The sequence below is a fragment of the Lepisma saccharinum genome, chromosome 29 (assembly GCF_977018435.1).
Source record: "Lepisma saccharinum chromosome 29, izLepSacc3.1, whole genome shotgun sequence".
NCBI lineage: Eukaryota > Metazoa > Arthropoda > Insecta > Zygentoma > Lepismatidae > Lepisma > Lepisma saccharinum.
In genome coordinates, this window is record NC_139257.1 from 16,550,115 (window position 1) to 16,572,958 (window position 22,844).

At 39.0% G+C, this 22,844-nt stretch overlaps 1 protein-coding gene across 5 annotated transcripts in view; it reads right to left on the minus strand.

The window, feature by feature from the left end:
- LOC145981498 (zinc finger protein zfp-1-like) overlaps positions 1-22,844 on the minus strand; it is a 90,668-nt gene that overhangs the window by 47,224 nt on the left and 20,600 nt on the right. For 4 of the 5 annotated variants that reach the window (XM_083114773.1, XM_083114771.1, XM_083114772.1 and 1 more), the window contains 3 exons: positions 21,284-22,023; positions 12,372-12,662; positions 4,124-4,301 (listed from right to left, as the gene is read on the minus strand). In XM_083114773.1, the coding sequence (XP_082970899.1) occupies positions 4,124-4,301; positions 12,372-12,662; positions 21,284-22,023 (1,209 nt within the window). The remainder of the gene's footprint in view (positions 1-4,123; positions 4,302-12,371; positions 12,663-21,283; positions 22,024-22,844) is intronic. The other variant, XM_083114774.1, reaches the window with a different exon arrangement.

A 22,844-nucleotide genomic window follows, 5' to 3' on the forward strand; every position in this document is an offset into this window, starting at 1 on the left:
CAAGCAGCGAGAGAACTTGGTATGAAACGGTCGACAGTTCACATAGTTCTTCACTGCTTGTCTTACTGACATCTGTGGACTCCTTTCGAATGAACCTGTGCACGCTTGTTTAGAATCTCCATTTTCAAACAATCGATTGCTGCAGCGCCACTACGGCTATTGCGCGCACTAAAACGTTACCACATAAACTTTTTGAGTTTCTGCTTCTGCTGCTTCCGGAATCACAGCTGTACAATTTAAAATGAAAAAGTTATAGACTTTCAAAATGTTGGAGTCTCATTGTGGACACGCTGTATTGTATAGACCACTTTCGCTCGAAAATACTCAATCGAATCTCCTACGTTCGATCGTACTGCACTCGTAGTGAAATGATTGACAACGTCTTGTATTTCAGAGCTTAATAAGCAGCACCCTCAACCTAAAACCCATACATGGAAGGAAACCACTACAATTCTAAATAATAATTCCGTATATTATTATGTAAGGCTCAAATACAATATATATGAAAGTATGCAATATCTACAGACCAAATTTTGAAATGGATACACATGCAGGCAGACCTGCCTAAGCAATTACAAATATCATATCACAGTGCAACAAATACGTGTACATCATTGCTCACTTACCGAAAAGGATAATCATATCCTGCGAAATAATAAAATGCAGTTATAACATTCAATCGAACATCATTTTAATGTGACGATAATCGTAGAAACATAAAATGTCATCCTTGGTAGTTTCAGTCCATAATAATCTATTTCATTTTCACATATCTCGGTACAAAACTGCATTTTAACATGGAGATGATGAGTATGTTCACTTATTTTTAATTTCACTTCGTTTTTTACTTCACGATCGATATTTGAGGACCCTTTACCATAGACAAATGATCGAAATATGTGTACTAATAGGGTTCGAGAGTTCGGGTGCATTCTGCTCGTTCGAGCATTTTTCGCTTGAATGTAAGACCTATCAATTCCGCTTGCTATCTAGTGTTGACCGTGCAAACTATTTGCTGCTCGACACTCATTGCAGCATTCTAGTATAGACGCGATATTGAAAAATTATCGTCCAGGGGCGAAATCAACTAGACGATACATCGCAATATCAAATTTCTGATACTGTCCATCCCTAGATGTGACGCACCTGAAAATGGCTTGTGTTTGTTCAGGTTTGGTTGAAAGTTTGTGCTTACAACCAGTGGTTCATGCTAACAGTACAGTTATGAGTCGATACTTACAAGGGAGGTTATCTAAGTGTCCCCCTCCGATTTCCATGAAACTTGGCAGGTGTATAGAGGGACCCAAAGGAAGAAATACGTGTTTTTTTGTTTTTGGCTAAAAAACGGTTTTAGGGGGCAAAACCCCCCCTCAAATGTCAATATGAGGAGAAATTGAAGTGGGGCTCTGACCCCTGTGTCCCCCTCAGATTTCCATGAAACTTAGGAGCGGCCCAAAGGGAGAAATACGTGTTTTTGTGTTTCAGCTAAAAAACGGTTTTAAGGAGCAACCCCCCCCCCCTCAAGTCAAGATGAGGAGAAATTGAAGTGGGGATCTGACCCTGAAACCACGTAAGTATGGGATAGGAAGAACACACACAGCACAGAACTGTAGGATTGTCGGTACCAAACACAGAGCGTTAAAAGAGATGCACAAGGGGACCATAAGCCTATCAAGCATGACCTTGATATCATATAGGTGATATCCATAGCCAAGGACACAAGAGGATAGTTCCACAGATGAATACACAGCATGTATAAAACATTTATTACCTCCAGAAAGAACACGAAACAACATTATGGTAACCGATCTGCCAACACAAAGTAAAGACAAGCACCCATGCATCACATTTCAAACCGCCCCCATTGTTGCTTCCATGGTGTCAATGTACATACTCGTCACAGTAATGGTACTCCTCAAAAAAAACGATGTAAACATAATTTTCGGTTACACCATGCACATCTGATTACTGCCACTGCACCACAAACATCACATATCGGATTACTGTCACCACCAAAACAGAATGCCACCGGATTCTCAAATGGAGGTGACCTTTCGAGAAGATACCCACTTAAATTTCTCATCTTGACTTTTGGGGGGGGGGGGGGGGGGGGTGCCCCCTAAAACAGTTTTTCAGCCGAAACAAAAAACATGTATTTCTTCCTTTGGGCCCCTCTATGCACCTGCCAAGTTTCATGGAAATCGGAGGGGGACACTTAGATAACCTCCCTTGTTAGTCGAACAGCGTGTGTTTATCGTTCGCACATAGTGGAAAGCAGAGTCCATAAAGGACCATCATGGAACTGCAAGACAGCATTCGGCATTAAATTGCAATTGTGACTGATGCGTTGGTGGCTGGCTGGCTACCTTCTGTAACATGGAGAGGCATGTGCATGCTACAACTGAAAATCAGACACTGAGAGCAAGTGGAACACCCTGTACATTGTATACACAATATAACTGCAACTGTATTAATAATATTATTCAGTACAGAGTATAAATATTAAAAAGGGTTCAAAACTTGTTTAATCTTAACAATGTAGTGATGTACCTATATTTTAGTCAAATTCTCTGTGACTTCTTATGTAGAGTACAATTATTATTCACAGCTACAGTGGCTTCTACCACTTGGAAGACCTCGGTCCAATTCCCAGCGTGGGAGATTTTTACCAGTAATATTCCTGCATGGACCAGCTCTGGGGTTCACTAACCTCCACGGCCATGATAAAATTCAAGAATAATACCTGGTTTTCAAGGCGAACTTTTATGGGTACAAGCAGATGTTTTCTCAATTTCAACCTTGTGCATTACAGCCTCTCACCATCCACACACATACACACACACAAATATATTAACAACAGACAGGGTCTGTGTGATTCCAATATATCCAAAAAATCTAATTCAACTCAATTAAATGATATATGTATATTTGTGCATTGAAATATTTAATTTAAGTTGCGGAGTTTACGTTTGTTATTTCACATACTCAGACTCGAAATATATCTACAAACACAAGTCGCAAATGTTACGGAATGTACTAATCTATGAAAAATTGTTAATTCTATAAGAATTTGCAACTCAAATTTACCTAATCAACTTGAAGATATCTTATCTTGAATAATATTCCATCTAGCAGACAGATTGTTCTGCAAAGTAAACGAATTGAGAGAATTCTGTTTTATTTTCCACGCAGATTTATGTTCCTTCCCTAATAAAAATAAAAGCTAAACTGTGAAAAACATTTATAAATATGTATAAACTCAATGGAATTTGGATTAATAAAAATTGCAATTTTTCAAGTCTGTGGAAAAAAATTCGTCCAGAATTCACACATAATTCCTGGAGCCAATAATTCATGCACAATTCCCAGTGAGTAGCCACTCTCCTCCAATAAATACACATGTGAGGTAAAGGCAGCTTGAGCACAGTGCTGATCACATTATCTCCAAGTGCTCTCATGGCATGTTGCAATGTGCAGGGGTGAGTTTTAGTATTACTGTACAACATATTACTGATTATTAGAGGCACATATTTTTGGTAAATAAAAAAGCAAAATTTCGGTACAAAAATAGAGTCAATTTCAGGTTCAAAAGCGGTAAATAAAATGAAATTTCGCTCTTATAGCTGTGAAAAAGTGGCATATAAAATGACATTTTGATTTTAAAAATGTGAATATAATCTCAAATTTTATTTAAAAACTGCACTATTACACAAAATAAACATATCCCTTCTAATAGCACATTAACTCATTACCAGAATATGAATTTTATTCCTGTATAAAGGGGTCCATTTTTGCTTCTCAAATGTTTGCAGCAGAATTAATCAATGTTCCGTTAATTGCAAAACTCACAGGATACTTCAGACTTCAGAAAGTGTCGTGTCTGTATATAAACAGTAAATTTCGTGTTTAGAGTCTATTTCGCATCATTTCGTGACAAAACAGGGTAGGAAAATGCACCTCACACCTTTCAGAAACATGAAAAATTAACATTACAATTACATTCACATTTCGTATTTTCGTCAAAAACGAAATATGTATGCATGCCTCTACTGATGTGAAAAAGGTGAGCTCAAACCAGGATAAATATTTTTTTAGTGTAACAACGGAGATTTGTATAACTTACCGAAGCAATAACCCTACTATGCAGCTGAGGACCCATCAAAGGTGCTGCGCTCGCTTCTGTGAAGATGCTGTGTGCCTCCAGTTCTGCAGACAGTGTGTCCGACATCTTCTGGGCCATAGTGGAAGAAGGGTTTAACTGGTTCCCCAACATGTGTGGGGCACTCACACCATTCTGAAAGCTGCAAAACCAAAAAAAGGAAATTTTAAAATGTGCACTTGGTAGGAAAGCAGATGGAAAATAATCACACATTTTTTTCAGTTCAATAAGCAATTGGAATATGTGGTGGTACCTCAAAAAGGAAAGTCTATCTTGGAGGAATTTCAGAGGGCTGATTAAAAAGCAATGAGCTTACTTTTCGCTCTCTTTCTGGGAGATAGGCATGGCATTATGTTGCTGTTGTTTGTGAACACAATACATCAACATGTCTAAATTTGCAGTTGAAAAGCTATAGTCTTCAGCATTATGTCATAACAAGTCATAACAAATATAAAGCATGGCAGCACTGAGTGAAAAACACCAAAAAGTAACTTTGTTGAAAGAAATAAAATTCTTAGAAAAGACTTAGTTTTGAAACTCTGTAAAAAAAAAAAAAAAAGTATTGAATGTTAGGGATGCTACTTTGAACAAGAAAAAAAAATGTGCAGAGCCTGTGGTTTTGTATAACTCTGTACATATATATATATAAAACTGACTTTTCAATCAGTGCTCATACAAACATGGAGAGATGAATCCTATTTAGCAGTCTCTTGAAGACTCCAGCGCTGAAAACTAAGAGGAAACAAACGAACAGAAGCAGACAATCGAAGATATCCAAGTCTCCATTACTGGAAACAACAAATTTAACAGAAGAGTAGCTCACCAGCAATTTTCAGTTGGAGTACATTCTAGTGCTTCACAACCAAATTCAAAATGTAACTAGTCTTACTGTGTACAATTTGAGGCAAAAAATTGCAATTTTCTTCTGATAAGTGGGTTTGTGAATGGAAACAATACAATGTCCTGAAGCAGAAGACACTTGATCATTTCTTTAAAGTATAATTAATTTATTGATTTGTTTTAATTCTACTTTTATGCACAGATAGGCTAATTGGGACTAGACCTACAGTTTAAGTGGGATCCGAACCACTATGTACATTCACCGGTACTGAACCAAGGACTCCTTGATTACAAGGCGATGGCATTACCAATGTGCCACCAGGGAGACCCCATTGTTACTATTGTACTGAGCAATGTAAGTACAAAATTAATAACATCCCATTTTTCACATAATGTAGTTGTGTATTTTTGCTTTTGCTTTTCCTTAGGTTATTCCACATGTCCGAGTGCTTTGCAATTCGAGGTAGTATTACATTATTGTGGCTGTACTGTGACGAGCTGGAACTTAAGTGCTAAATCAGCCAACTACTCAGTGACGAGGGATTGCCGGGACAGTCAGAAGTTAGTGGAAGAGTGTCGGAAGGGACTAGCCTTAGTGTGTGCACAGTAGAGTGGATCCACATGGAAGAAAAGTGGCAGGGGAGAATTGGAAGAGAAAGAAAAAGAGGAAGAGAAAGAGAGGAGGTTTGAAATAAGGAGTAAGGGGATGATCACAGAAAAGATATGCAAAGTGCTTTGGAAAGCGGGCATTAAAACTTACAGAAAGGGAGGGAGAAGCATCTTAGGAATAGCGAAGAATGCAAACAAGAAAAAGAAAAACAGAGAAGAGGAAGGGATTATCTACGAAGTGAAATGTAAAGAATGCCAAAGTGTGTACATAGGAGAAACGAAATAGAGACTGAAAGACAGGTTGAAACAACATAGGGATGATGTGCGACTTAAGAGAGAGAGAAATGCGATATTTAAACACACGAGAGAAACAGGACATGACATAGAGTGGGATGAGGCTAAGGAGATAGGAAGGGAGAAGAGAATACTAGTGAGAAAATGGAAGGAGGCCGAGGAAATAGAGAAGAAAGGTGAAGAAGACATAATGAACTGGAATGGGGGACTGATGATAAACAAAGAATGGAAGAAGGTGTTAGAAAGAGTGGAAAGGACAAGAGAGAAAGAGGAAAGAAGAAGGAAGGAAATATAGCGTGAGATAAAGAGTCCAATCACGTTCACTTTCAGGTAAAAGTAAAGTTGACAAGGGAAAGCCACCTGCTAGAACGTTCCAGAACAACTTTGTAATAGTCTGGAGGGGAGTATTTTTGTGTATATATATCATCCTTTTCTTGTACCTTGTTACATTTGTACTTGGTGCAGAGTCTGAAGAAGACCTTGCTAGAAGGTTGAAACGTTACGTTTAGTTTATATTTTATAATAAAATAAATTTCTGTCTTGGTCAGCATATTGAGTTTTCCACATGGAGGTTTGGGCCGTGCCCCCTCATTAAGTGATTCCTAAATACATATTGGTTAGAGACAAGAACATTAGACGAAAGCACTTCCATTAACATTTTTGCTAGCGTAAATGCTAACAAAAATCTCATAGCTGATAGTAATTTACATGGAAGCATTCCATGGAACATTTCGGTAAGCTTTTGCGATTGCAATGTATAATATATACAGCACGAAAAGCACTTCGAGTAACACCATCTATGATGAGTGCATGGTGTTTACAATTGAAAAAAACTAAAATATTCTTCCATACGTGTACAGTAAATTCTGTAAAGTATGTATTTAAGCAGCGCCATTATTTTGTACCTAAAACCATTTAATACAAAACGTTATTCATCTCGGTTGAATACTTATCGTCTTTTAAAAATATTAGGGATGGGACCGATTAATCGGTACTCTATCAGTATTGGCCGATATAGGCATATCGGTGTATCGGTTTATCAGTAAAATTACCGATCTAATATATCGATAAATATCTGATAATTTAGTGCAAAATTTTGCCATTTTGTTATAATTTTTATGGATAATCTCCATGCCCTACTTTCTAAAAAAGTACATGTCTAAATATGCAACTTGTTTTTCACTGCAGTCACCTCGAAATACACATTTATTAAGGAGGTCAATGAACCTTTCAGGTTCTTCAAGGACCATTTCTAATTTTATATCGGATCGGTAGAATATCGGTTATCGGTATCGATAAATTTTATATCGGTACTTTATCGGTATAGGCCAAAATTTCATACTGGCCCATCCCTAAAAAATATGAAGTGATACATTGTTTACATCTCATGTGGCCGCCATTATGTTTACACTTGTGAGCTAGAGCTTGCTTCTGGTTGGTTATGCTATGAAAAATGCTATGGAAATAGGATCGGTCATATCCTTGAGAAATGCCATAAGATTTTTAACTCTAAACGGTAGCATTTTGGTCATGGCATAAATGTTAAGAAAAATGCTTTAGCATAAAACGGCCCTTAATTATTCCGCCTCCTCACATTTAAAACCCATTCGCAGCCAAGTTGTTGAGCTGGCGAACAGACTAAATGTAACAGTACTGTACACATGCGACAATTACCGCCATCTCTCTGTATTGCTTACAGTAGACCTGACAGGGACATAACACACATATATAAGTTGTAGTGAAGCTACACGTCAACTCAGTTGCTCAGTTGGTACAGTGCAGAATGTCAAGGACAGAGGTTTGGTTCTCAGTACCAACATGCTGATACTCTCACTGATTAGAACCGGTACTTGAACATTTTAACAATTAAATGTTGCCTACATAATAATTAGAAATAAATATTTCATGGCAATGACATAAATCTACTTCTTGAAAATATTTAATGAATTACATAAGTGATATTTGGAATATCAAAGTAAGCATCATTTAGAAAATAAGTAACACTGCACAACATTTTGCATGCTTAAAAGGATAATTAGAGTTCACGATAGTGTCACACACTATTTGTGCACACCCTGACAAATTCATGTACGTATGAAAGTATCTGTTGGTACTGATAATTATAGATGAACTGATATTTTCCGATATCGATACATAAGCATTGGCATCAGTTCAGCATTATGTTTGCAAATCTCTTCATCAACGTTGGAAGTATATTTTGGAGCTGCCATACAAACCACATTAACATTCTGGGATCTTAAATTTTGGAAACTAACAAAATGTTATGCCATTACATAAAATAGCACAAAACTTACCATATTATATGCAGATTACATGTTAATTACAGAAACCAGTCGTAAAGACATTGCAGTCAAATCATGTTTAGACAGACAATTATTGCCAAAATTAATAATGTACAGTATGCAGCATAACCATAAGATTAAAAAGTGCATTGTCTTGCTGCATTATGAGCCATCACCCAAATCCCACTTGCATACAAAGCATATTAATACCATTGTGCATGCAAGTGTAAACCATTACCTCCAAAGACATGTATACAAGTGATGACTTTCAAGTACAATAAAGGAAATTTAGAAGTGTGAAATAGGAATTCAAAGATTCAGAAACAAATACTTGTTTCTTGATTCGTTATAACCATTCTATTCAACACAATTGAGTCACAAACTTTGCTAGAATGAAAGATCACCACATTAATGGATATGAAATACACCCCTGAGATGATACACATACAGATATGAAATATTCTGCCAATAACTGATATTCTACTAAGCCAACATAATACTAAAATTTATAATTAAGTACATGGTCCTATCTGTAGGGTATTTGGCTACTTGGTATCCAAAGATATCTGTTTAGCGAATAAGCTTACGGCTCATTTGTTCACAATTGATTTCACCACCTGTCTGGATGCTTTGTCACGCATGTACTGTCTTACTGTGGGTGGTGTGGTTTCTTTTCTACTATACTGAACGCAACCCCAACTGGCAGCTGGGAAACATCGAATCAGAGATCAGTTGAATTTACTTTGACTGAAATTGGTCATTTTCGAGTCACAAGGTACCGAACGTTGTTCGCGGGACAAAACAAATGACCGTGAGGTCCACCACATGTTGCCAAACGTACTGTAAAGCGCGAGAGAGTCTTCTCGGGCAATGATATTGTCAGCACCAGAAATCAGCAGGCTCAACTAACTGCACACGTGGTCCTGCAGAAGGGAGTTTCCAGAAGGACCACCCACAGGTCGGTATGCAGGGCCGACATCCCTTGCACTTCAGGCTATGAAAAAGACCCCCAGTCATGGCTGTGTAAAGGAGGACGTTGTGTAATAAAGTACAGTGAGTGAGTGAGCGAGTGAGAGTTTGGTTTTAAGCCAACATTTTGCACAGGAATAATAAGCAAGACTAGATCTACAGTTTAAAGTGGAATCCGAACCACTTGTGCTGTCACCGGGTATTGTACATGGGACCTCTTGATTACAAGGCAACGATCAATGGCTGCATGCCCAAGGGGGGTTACAATCCCATCACCTGAAGAACAGAATGTCAAAGGCAGAGAAGGTGGCAGAATGAGGGCTGACTATTAACCAACGTATACGTAACACCTCCTTCTTACGAAAATCCTGGGCACGCTACTGGCAATGATATTACGCCACCGGGGAGGCCCAGTGAGTAAATTTAGTTGACATCTTGACAATGATAGAATTGGTGGGAAATAGGAAAATGTTATTAATTTACTGTTATTGCTGTCACAGCAAGGAAAATTTCCTGGGGAGAGACACTGTCTTATACCTGTATCCAGATGTTTTCGCAAGGAGAAGGTTACGTATACTTTGGTTAGTAGTCAATACACATTTTGCCATCTTTCCTGCCTTTGATGTTCCGTTCTTTAGGAATATTGGGCCAAAGCGAGGGATTATAACCCCCTTGGGCACGCAGCCATTAATCATTGCCTTGTAATCAAGAGGTCCAGGTACGATACCCGGTGACAGCACAAGTGGTTTGGATTCCACTTCAAACTGCAGATCTAGCCTCGCTTATCCTTCCTGTGCATAATGTTGGCTTAAAACTAAACTAAACTTCACTCACTCACTCACTCACTCACTCACTCACTCACTCTCACTCTCCCATATATTTACTTTGCTTTATTACACAATGTCTTCTTTACACAGCCATGACTGGGGGTCTGTCTTTTTCATAGCCTGAGGTGCAAGGGACGTCGACCTTGCATACCAATCTGTGGGTGGTCCTTCCGGAAAATCCCTCGTGCAGGACCACGTGTGCAGTTGAACCTGCTGATTTCTGGTGCCCGAGAAAATTCTCTTTCGCTTTACAGTACATTTGGGAACATGTCGTGGACCACATCTCATTTGTTTCATCCTGCGAACAACGTTAGGTACCTTGTGACTCGAAAATGACTGGTTTCCGTCAAAGAAAATTCAACTGATCGCTGATTCGCTGTTTCCCAGCCGCCAGTTGGAGTTGCGCTCAGTATAGTAGAAAAAGAAACCACACCACCCACAACAAGACAGTACATGCGTGACAAAATATCCCGACAGGTGGTGAAATGAATCGCGAACAAATAAACCGTAAGCTTATTAGAGTGAATTGACTACTTGAGCCCAATTTTAAGGAAGAGGTATGGAAGGTGGGAAGGGGGGGGGGGGGTTAAGGTCAGAATTATTCAGACCTTGCTCCTGCATAAAACCAGCTCTGGGGTTCACTCAGACAGTAATAGATGAATACCTGAGGGCAAGGAAGGTGATGGTGGCAGTTTTGGTGGGGGGAACGCAGCCAGAGCATGGTGATAATTAATCACCTCTCTTACAAAAATGACCAAGATCATCACCGGGGTGACCTCCACATTCCCATAGTTTGATGGTACAGTGCAATCTTTCCCCTAATAAAACAAAACATTTTTCGAGCACAAACTATTGATTCTAGTTATAATCACAATTCTAGTAGGATACATATTGACATCACTGTTTAATAACAAATTTACAAACCGAATGTTTCTAGAGAAACCTTAGAAACAACTTAAACCAAGTGTGCACCATGGTACCCTGGATGACTTACAGGGGCACCACGAAACGTTCTAAAATTTTCACTAAAATGAGACTTATTCCAACGTATGTGCTTATTTAGTACTTTTTATATGTAAATGTTTCTAAATTTAACATATGTGTTTATTTTATAACTTAACTCTTTTGCTGCGGTCGTCGCTTTTATGCACAGCACGCCAGGTGCCTTGCTCCGCGGAAGTCACATTATTGCGAGTTCATACTTCCACTCGCTGCAGATGTCGCATTTTCGAAGTACGTTGCTTTTAGTAGCCTTCTGACATCTGTTGATAGTATTTTGAACTCCGTATGATGTCGCTAATTTCGCCTCTGTTTAGAATTCTTTGACATACGAGCGTTGAGTGCTCTGACATGTCAGTTTCAAAGGCATGTTCGAATGTAAACAACATGGCTTCGTCAAGTCGTCAACACTTGTCTGATAATGATGTTACTCAACTGTTATTTGCCGACTCAGAATCAGAAGGTGAATTAAGTTGTGACGATAATAGCGACAGTTTTTATGAGACTTCAAGTGGTGACAGTGATTGTGTAGTGTCTGATGAAGAATTTGAACCGCCGTCCGTAACATCATGGAGCCGAGTGCAAAACAGCATTGATCTAGGTGCAGGAATTTCAAAATTTTTCAAAATATCATACCACCAGGGACAACAGAATGGTTTGTCAGTGCAAGGAATGACTTTTGTAAGTTCTCTATAACATATTTTGCAATGTAATTTTGTAAAATTATTCTTTCTAAAAAAAATTTTTTTTTCAAAATTTCAAAATTTTTGAAAATATCATACCACCAGGGGATACAGAATGGTTTTCCAGTGCAAGGAATGACTTTTGTAAGTTCTCTCTCATATATAATGCAATGTAATTGTGAAAACTATTTTTTTATAAAAAAAATATATTTTCAAATTTAATTACGCAGCCAAGGTATACTGTGTGCCAGAGAATTCCGCAGCGAAAGAGTTAAGGCAAGCAACCCAACCACACTAACAGAGAGTTGCAAGTGTTAGATACGCCTACATTCCGACTTGGGCACCGTGGAAAAAATCTTGAAACACTAAGGGTGCCATGAAACTAAAAAGTTTGGGAACCCCTAACTAAAACAATCGTACCAGCAATTACCAAAATGACTGTGCAAAGACTTACAAGGAATTAAACATCTATGTTTAGCCAGGATTGAAACCATTGGTGTCATAGTGCCACCACTATATGAGAACAATAATAAAGTTGAAAATCTAGTGATATCAACACATGTTACTACTCTACGTCAAGAGATAAAACTAACAAGAAAGCTGGGAATTCTCAGGATTATTTTCTAATTAAAAAACAGGAAAACATAAAATTCCAAAAACTCCACTTTTCCATCCAGTCTTTACTTACAGTTTCATATCCTTGTCGTCCTTTTTCTTCTTCTTCTTGGTCCCTGACGTGACAGACATTGTTTCAGAGGCAGGACTACTCGGTGGCGACTCCTTTGGCACACCAGGATTGCTGTTATTACTACTACTGTTATTATTATTGTTACTGTTCCCATTGTTATTGTTGTTGGTGGGATTGTTACTAACAGGTGGTGGGGTGGGGTTGTTTGAATTGTTATTTCTTCCACGTTTACCTCCTGACGTTGCTCTTTTCTGTTTTCTACCCTTTTCCTGTTTCTCGGATGACTGAGATCTGTAAAGGAATGACAGGCGTTCAAGAAGTTGAAACAGCTTAACACTTCAGAGCTAGGAAGGGAGAACAGCCAAGAGAGGAAGGGACAGAGCTCTCAGATGTTCCAAAGTAAAACAAGAAAGCAAGTGAATTAAAGAATGTTGTTTATTGAGAACGAATGTCACTACCTGAAATCTTTTGAGTTTGTATTTTTAAGTATACTTTATGCACAGGAAGGCAAATCAGGACTGGACCTACAGTTTAAAGTGGGCTCCGACCACTTTGGGCCTCCACCGGGTATCGAACCCAGCACCCCTTAATTATTTCGCTTTTCTGCCACTTTTGGCTAATTGCAAAGATAAGGATGAGTGATGATATGATGAAATTGATGAAGGGACACTTACCAAACACCCATGCCCAGGCTGGGATTTGAATCCGGGACCCCTAACATCATAGAACACTGTGCTAACCACTCTGCCACGGATGCTCACCCCTTTAATTACAAGGTGATGGCATTACCACTATGCCATGAGGGAGGCCTGTGAGGTGTTTGAATAGGAAATAATCTCTAATAATTTTAACCCACTGCATGCATAATTCTAATTTCCCCGTATGCCATACAGTCATTGAAGTATAACAAAACTGGATCTGAATTGGGGTTGGGCAAATACAAATCTGGGATATCAGATTCAGGATTTAAGATATTGAGAATGGATCCGGGATTCAAATATTCATCTCTAAATGGAAACTCACTCCTCGCTTTTCAACAAATTTTGCCAATTAACATTTACCCATTTTTCCAGGTCAATATGAACCCTGATATTAAGATTATTCTTATGTAGTAAGTACAGTACAACTTGGTTTCAGCATCGAGTTGTTTCTTTTTCAGCCCACTTTATGCACAGATAGGCTAATCAGGACTGGACCTACAGTTTAAATCGGTATTTAAACCACTATGTTCCTCCATCAGGTACTGAACTCGGGAACCCTTGATTACAAGGCAACAACATTACCACCACGTGTCATTGGGGCGATATTTTGCTTCAACATTAGCCAGTTTTGTGTGCACATCATAGGTGACACAGAATGTCTCACAATATTTAGTTTCAAACCATCCATTAGCAATAAAGCCCCTCTAAATCACAGTTTCATATAGCCACGCCAGGTCATGGTGTTGATCTATTTCCTCACAGATTTAAAGAAAGTGTGGTATTACTCCACCATACTGAGGCCATTTCAAACACGAGGGACAGTCAAATTAAAACACTAATTTGTTCTTATTTCTTATCTAGTAGAAATCTGCATGTAAAGTGGCACAAGATTGCTGCATTTTAGCAGAGCCATTGCTGATTCAATGTTAGTTCCTGTGTACCTCAAGAAAAAGAAAATTTGCAATCTGAGCCACCACGAAGATCTTTCCACCCACCTACGTGCGCACTGAGGCCATTGTTGAATGTCCTCCTCAATTTGTAAACGTGCTGGTGTGGTAAGCATGCATACACACATTGAATTTTCATTTGCCGTAGAATGTCTATAAGTTTTAGGCTTCCAGAGGGAAAGAAAGCACTGCTCTCTGCTACATGCAGGAGGCATCATCTTTAAAATGACAGTAATCGTGTTGTGAAACTCACTTGATCAGTTTTGCAATCTTGAGGTCGTTTTGTATGTTTACAGTTCTGTCCTCTAATTTTTGTTGAACTTTTAAGATTTACATTTGACTCTCCCTTGTACAGTCACGGACACTGCCGGCTTGTAACGATTCCTTGAAAGTCAATGTATTCATTACAAGCCGGTAGTGTCTGTGACTGTACAAGATGCTAATTACTGCAGGCCACTTAAAACATTGCACTTGTTGCTTTTAAACAGTTTTAACATTCAGTACCTGATCAGTGATTCAACATACATTTAAGAAAATATATCACAGGAAGTCAATGAAGAAGAAAGAAAGAAAAAAACACAAGAAATATCTCATACATTTGTTTGTCATTTGCACGCAAACACACACACTAAAACAGATAAAGAAACAAAAGAAGAAAGCAAAATATACCGTGTGCATGCTATGATGTGGTCAACCACCCACCAAGCCAAACCCATCTGCACCATTAGTACAACTTAATCACAGTTTTCAAGTGTTTTAAATGCAGCAAGACATTGTATGGCAATAGTGTAAATCAGCGGCAGATAATTTATGCACAGATCTGTTTTCATTTCCGGTTCAGATATTATTAATTTTAGGCTGTCATTATCTTCCATCAGAATTCGCTTCTTTCCTCTTGTATCACAAAATGGTAAAGAAAAAAATCGTGATCCTAAGTACTCAGCCACCAAGAGACTATTATCTGAAGGAAATGACATCATCGAAATTAATATGAACGGAAGATGAAAGTTCAATGGGCTACCTCACACAATTAAAGCTTATGTATAATGAAATGATATTAAGAAAAGCAATGAAGTTATGGGTAGAGACCGGATTTTAAAGGGAAGTTCTTTTTTATTCTTCAACATGGATCATGGAATAAATAACAACAATGTTGATAATTATCTTCCACCAACAAGATTACATGGTATTGACTTTCCTTTTTCAGCCCACATTCCCTTTTTCTAAATACATTTTCCTTTCTGGTCTCTTTATTGACCAGCTTTTCAGTTCACATTCCTTTTTCCTCTCTTTAAAGAAACTTCTTCCTTGGTCCCTTTATTGACAAGATATCAAATATTTTGTATGACTGTTTTTCCCTGAACAAAACATTCAACAATTGTCTATTTGATGCAGCCGCCTTCTACCTTCCTTTCCCTCCATGAGTGTTGGGAGTAGGTTGCAGCAATTGGAAACAATGCGATCTGGGCTTACGCATTGTAAGCGGAATGCCTGTTGGGTTGAAAGTGTACTCGTCTGTTAGATTTAGACTTTTATTGCAAAGCTTTTAAGAATAGTTTTAACATAACTGTGTGACAGTGACGACCGTATTGATAGATTGATTGATTTAGTTTAATTTACTTCGCATTTTGTGAATCTTGGCTAATTTGTGAAGATGGGGATGAGTGATGAAAGGATGAAATTGATGAATGGACATTCATAAACAACCAACCCGAGCAGAATTCGAACCCGGGACCCTTGGCGTCGCAGCGCGATGTGCTAACCACTCGGCCACAGAGTCCGGCACGACCGTATTGAGTGTCAGTGAAATGGCGAAGGCAGGAACAAGTGGCAGCAAGCTATGGTTTGATTGATTTGGTGTTTTAAGTCCACTTTATGCACAGGAAGGCTAATCGGGACTGGACCTACAGTTTAAAGTGGGATCCGAACCACTTGTGCCTCCACCAGGTATCGAACCCGGGACCTCGTGATTGCAAGGCGACGACTCTACCACTGCGCCATCGGGGAGGCCCTAGCAAGCTATGGAATGCCGTAAGCTGTTGCAAGGAAGATTTCATCGAAACAGATGGTAACATTATTTGATGTACTTTACCTTCAAACAAAGGAAATTAAAGAGGGCTATATATAGTTTCTTTTGCACTCCACTAAAATTATTATTTTAAATGAAAGCACAATATATACTAGGGATGGGCCAATATGAAATTTTGGCAGATACCGATAAAGTAACAATATAAAATTTACCGATAACCGATATAAAATTAGAAATGGTCCTTGAAGAACAAGGTTCATTGACCTCCTTAATAAATGTGTGTTTTGAGGTGACTGCAGTACAAAAGAAATTGCATATTTAGACATTTACTTTTTTTATAAAGTAGGGTATGGAGATTATCCATAAAAATTACAACAAAATGGCAGAATTTTGCACTAAATTATCAGATATTTATCGATGGATCGGTAAAATAATCGGTAATTTTACCGATAAACCGATATGCCTATATCGGCTGATACCGATAGAGTACCGATTAATCGGTCCCATCCCTAATATATACCAATCACATACAAAAAGGGTTACATTAATATGAAATTTAATGTATCCCATTTTATATATATTGCGCTTTCATTTAAAATAGTATTTTTACTGGAATGCAAAAAAATATATATAGAGACCTTCCCCCTACCTTTTTTTTGTCCTTTTTAGAGGAAATTTTTTCCCTTTAAAACCTGGTCTCTAGTTATAGGTAAGGTAAAGTTTGCCATGAAGGCACATTTAGGGGATGTTACCCTGCCCCATGTCAGGGAAACTATAGTAATATTTTATTAATACGTTAATCAATTAGGTAATTACGTGTATAAAAATATGTATGTCAAATTAGTGTAACTCTATTTGTTATGCATTTTTTAGGTTCATATATTCCCTGTATAGAAACCATGTAGCACGCTGTTCTTTCTTCACGTCTCGAACGTTCAGGAAAAGACCGGCGTTTTTAGCTGTTAAAAATTAAAACTTTTGAAAGAAGAGCCGTTGGCAACAGACGCCAACTAAACATATATAAACTCCCAGATGAGAGTGGCGGAGGGTGGCTGTAGGAAGAGTGACTTGGAAGGAAGAGGCTGTTTCGCTTCGGTCAGCTCGGATCGGAGGACAGATCTCCTGGAACGATGCTGTAAGAAAATTGGATTGCCAAGCATTCTAGTGCCTAGGTGTCCGATTTACAGGTAAAAGGTAGTTTGTACTGATGTTCTTTGAAGTAATTATGGTGCACCGGGCAACCTCGTGCCTTTTCACCCTAGAGTTGTCAAGTGTGCATGGTGGGCAACCTAGTGCCTGTGAAGAAGTTTCTTGGAGTACCTTGTGACAAGCTTACTGCCGATGTAATTCATGAAATGTAAAGCATCCAGGTACAAACTTTAGAGATTTCAAAAAACACAAAATTAGAGTTCTGGCCCGATAACTAGAGAAACGAACGTTCGGATATGGCTTGTATATATTTAAATTTACGTTAATTAAACTTTAGAAAATACCCAAAATTTCAGTTTTGGACAAGGTAATTTATCCCCCTGATCAACGGTTATCTGATGTCTCTTGGTATTCTTGTAGTTTAATATGTAATTATGTTGACTTGTTGCAACCTATGTGCATTCGCCGTACAGACAAATCAAATCCGGGTACGAAGTACACCAAGCCTCGAGTGTGGAGTGTGGATGGATCAGGCAAGTAACAGGATTAGGACCCATAACAAATTCTCGATCACAGCCATTTTGGATGTGATGTGATTACCCACACTCCAGCCAGGTACCCATTGATTTGAGGCTGGGTGAGCCCCAGAGCCACTTATGTGGGGACAAGGCCAGAAAAATTCCGACCTTAGATTGCACATCCCAGGAATAGAACCCACGTCTCCCGCATGGCAGTCAGATGCCCCATCAACTAGGCCACCAATTTTAAGTACCAACAGCTATTTCTATTTATTTGTATATACAAAAGAGAGGCTAATGAATCTGTGGCCTATTCTCAGAATGGCCACTCAAAGCTTTTCATAACAAATTATTTATGCTTTTGCTTGAACACACGAGTATGCATTTGGCATGTTTCCAATTGTGGTGGCAAGTAGGAGAGGGAGGGGGGGGGGGTGTAACTTGAAATGAGGGTGCAGTTTTTTCTTTAAACAACAGAGAGAGATCAGTCCACATCTCTCCCAGACACAACATCCAGAACAACAATCTCCTTATTCATTTTAGAAACTATGGGCATTTCTTGTTACACTTACACCTTAACACTATATTTCTTGTATCATACACAGCAGGCATATTACATAGAAATTTCAGCAAAAAAGTAGGCTTGAACAGGACTCGAATTCAGGACAGATTATGCCATTATTCTGCCAACTGAGCTAGACCTGGTTTCGCCCTGATCTGGGGAATCAAAAAATCAGGTGAAACCAAGGCTGGCTCAGTTTAGTATGCCAGAGACCTGTGTTGAAGTTGACAATTAGTTCTTGAACTACGATGTTTTTGTACATTGTGGCAGTTTGAAAAGTGCACGCATGAAAAGGCTCGGGTTTCATCACGAATACAAGCATGCAAGGCCTCGGCCGATAAAGGGTAATAAACGTATGGTACCAAATAACTACAATGCAAAAGTATCTAAATATTTAGGCAATTATTCTAAAAAAAAAGGGCAGAATATTGCACTATTACATAATATTTATAGATATAATGAAGCTGTAATCTAACCAATACACCAGTACCGGGTGTACACAAATGAATATCGGAGTTTTAAACTTGTATATTTTCTACACTATACACATTACAAATATGAACCATATACCGGGTGGTCCAAAAGTCCCGGAATGGTCACATATCGTGAGAAATACACATCGAATAAGAAAACAAAAAAAATGCATGTTTAATAAGTGAAAGAAAGCTATTCAATGATATCACACTTGATTCCCCATCCCCGCCCCCTGGGGGTGGGGGACAACTGTGAAATTTTAAATGGAAACCACCATTTTGTATTGTAGAATCGGAAAGAGGACTTCATTCTGAGTCCAACGAGCTATCAACCATCCTCCTAGCTCAATTAGGAACGGAGATATGGCGATTTTAAATCTTCAAAGAAGAAAAAAAATATGGAAATTTCATAAAAACCCCAAAAAAATTCAAAGGGACGCTCTGCCCCTAATTGAGCTACAGTGAAAGTGATTGCACATTCGGAATCTGATAGTCAAGACCTTTCAATAGAGTTATATAGAGTCTACCATACACTCTATTGAAAGGTCTTCGACGTTTCATTCAATAGCTTTCTTTCACTTATTAAACATGTACTTTTTTGTTTTCAGATTCGATATGTATTTCTCACGATATGTGACCGTTCCGGGACTTTTGGACCACACAGTATGAAATGAAAGAGTAACTCACCAAGTTTCGATTGCACGCATGCACAAAATTTGTTTCCTAACTCTGCTGCTTGCCGGACCCATTCATAAAGATGGCGACTCCCGAGTGCAAGTCTTTTTGTGTGTTGGAACTCACGAGGTCTAATTCAGTTGTTACAGTTCAACAGGCAAATTGGCGAAGATTTGGACGTGACTCCCCGCCTGTGTGTTGTGTGTGTTCACTTTTCTACTAAGATGAAATGTGGATTCATTGCTGAAAATTACACGACTAAGAAAATCGTCATGTTCTTTATTAAGAATGTGTGTGCAGAAGTTCCTACGAGCCAAATTATCTGCAGGCTTTAGGGCCTGTAACAGTTGCAGACGGTATGGTCTCATTTGGAGTATTATCCTTAACACTTTCCACACTGTCATTGTTGGCATTGCTAGTTCTTGACTTGCCCGCCACAAGAGTGAAAGATGTTCTGACGCTTTCCACCTTCTTGCCTCATACACGCGGCCATCTGTAACTTTTACCTTTACACAAGCATCCTGTCATCTTAAACTGGTTATACCACCTACGGATTTTATTGTCAGACTTCCAAATCTTCGCCAATACGCCCGTTGAACTGTAACAACTTAATTAGAACTCACGAGTTCCAACACACAAAAAGACTTACGTTCGGAAGTCGCCATCTTTATGAATGGCTCCTGTAAGCGACAGAGTTAGGAAACAAATTTTGCGCATGCGTAGAATCGAAACTAGGTGAGTTACTCCTTCATTTCATACATGGTTCATATTTGTAATGTGTATAGCATAGAAAATATACATGTTTAAAACTCCGATATTAATTTGTGTACACAATGTATTGGCTGATGACAATGAATCTGTCCCATCCCTAAAATTTTCACATTTATAATACACTTAAATTCTTACGGAAAGTTTGGCAACTTTAATAGAACAGAACAACAAGCATACCTGTATTTCCACACGAGATACAAATTTCAAATTTTAGTAACTGGTAATATTCTTGTGCAACTCAACTGATAGAAAAGAATGACCTCCTCACACCACAAGGGTGCATGTCACTCACCATCCACTGAGAAAACCCAGAGATAATGAATCATGAGAGGATTCTTGTGGCTAGAGGAAGTATCGGGTTCAAGCACGCAGCATTGGGCTTCATAGTCTTGTGCCCTGAATGTCTTCTGCTTGAAGTGTTGCCACCCTCCCATTTCAAGCAGAAATGAATGAAAATGTTACGCTGTTTGCAAATTCTTAATTGGGCATCCTGTACCCCTGTTATTTACATTAAGAAGATAAAGTGTGAAAAACAAAGGAACTAACTTAAATTCAAAATGTAGTCCATCAGTTATCAGATCCATCGGAGGGCACATTCTATGTAATTTCAAGGCACATCAACACTTTAACCACAACAGGAGCAGAACTGATGACAAGTGTGGTTTATCATGAACTTGCTGGACTTGATATCTCTATGATAAAAATATGGTGATAATCTTCCACAAAGCAAACAATATAAGCATTTCAGAAAAAATTCTCCAAAGATAAACCAATCTGCTATAAATGATATGAGTTTCCATATTTACTTTCGATGTTCACACGTTAGGTTCATGTCATAATCTTGTCTGTTCTGTTCACTAACTACACTATGTATCAGTGTTGCCAGTCAATCAAATTAAGAAACTAAGAATTCGAAAATTCAGGCAACAGGTGAAAATTTTCTGGTGAGTGGGCATCCTGTATAGCCCCAGTTTTTATGATTACTTATAGAGACGGAACCGTACAGCACACTACCAGAAGACAAAAACAATAATGTTAATAACAGGTTCATATTATTATTATTAATAATAATAACAAGCTTACTCACCTAGACCTCTTTCCTGGCTCAGCTATCGTTAGTCCATTCTGGTCCTCCTCCTTCAGTTTAATGTCCATGATTGGAAGAGATGAAACAGCAGACATTGTGGACACAACCACAGTGGGCTGACTTGTGGTCACGATGGATGAGGTCACAAGAGGAGCAGAACTACTGCTGATACTGCTAGAGCTCACTTCCACGGTTGACGCACCTTCCACCTTTATGACCTTCCTATTCGGCTCCATGTCCTGCTCACCGTCTCCGTTGTGGTTCCCTGGGTTGTTCGGAGGTTCGGAATCAGACGGAATGGAACCGGTAGGGGTGCGGCTGCCACCCTTGCGTTTCCTGCCACGTTCCCTGTCTCCGAACACACTCTCACTCTGAGTCACCACGGATTCGGTGAAATTCGAGGTAGTGAACTTGCCGCTGCCGGAATCTCTCGACGAAGGTGTTCCGCCACCGCTGGAACCTTTCAAAGAGTCGCCGTCATTATTTACTCCGGCCATGCCTTCCGGCAGCGTGTTTGGGCTGTGGTTCTCACCAGAGTTCCCCTTCCCTACACCTTTGCTGCCACTAACAGACGCACTGCCCGACTTGTTCCCCTTCTTTCTGACCAAGGGTGCCTTGGTCTCCTTCATGGCCTCTGCCATGTGTGGCGGACTCTCCTTCTCTGGGGAGGAGTCCGACGACGCACCGTCTGCTGGAATAGGCTTGTACGGAGGTATTGTCTTCACGTTTCCACCTTTTTTCTGGAATTAAAAGATACATATATATTAGGGATGAGCTGATATGAAATTTTGGCTGATACCCATTAAATACAGATATACAGGTACGGATTTTCTACAGATCCAGTATAAAATTGCAAATGGTCCTTGAAGAACCTGAATAGTTCCTTGACCTCCTTACTAAATGTGTGTTTCCTGGTGACTGCAGTGCAAAAGAAGTTGAACATTTAAACATTAACTTTTTCGACACAACGTTCATTAATCATTTATAATAAAAGAAATTGCAACAAACATTACTGTGGTGTTAGTTTTGCAGTCTCAAAGTTTTGGTGAATGAACATTAGATTTTATCAAGAGTATCCTAAAAGTATCATATAAATATGGTCAAATGATATAAAAAGATGGGAAAAAATCAAATATATACCTTCCACACATACACAAAAAAGAGAGAGGGGAGGACTACAGTTTCAAGTGGAATCCAAAACACTGCAACGAGTGTCTACCAGGTATTGACAAAGTCCCCTCGAAACTCTTAATATTAATAACGTACTGATATATATTTGTTACGGCCAATAAATAACCGGATTAATGGTGTCAGTGTCAGGTGCTACAAAGCAGGCTCAGCGATCCGTGATACAGTTTTTGACAGTTTCCTGGAGCGCATTGCAATGGACGAGATCTTGCTCAGTCGGTATACGCCAAAGAGTAAACGCGACAGCAAGGAGTGAGCAAGTTCTCGTCCATTGCCACATTGCGCTCCAGCAAACCGTCAAAAACTGTATCACGTATCACTGAGCCTGCTTTGTGGCACCTGACACTGTGACCGCCACCTCCCTTCCCTGAGA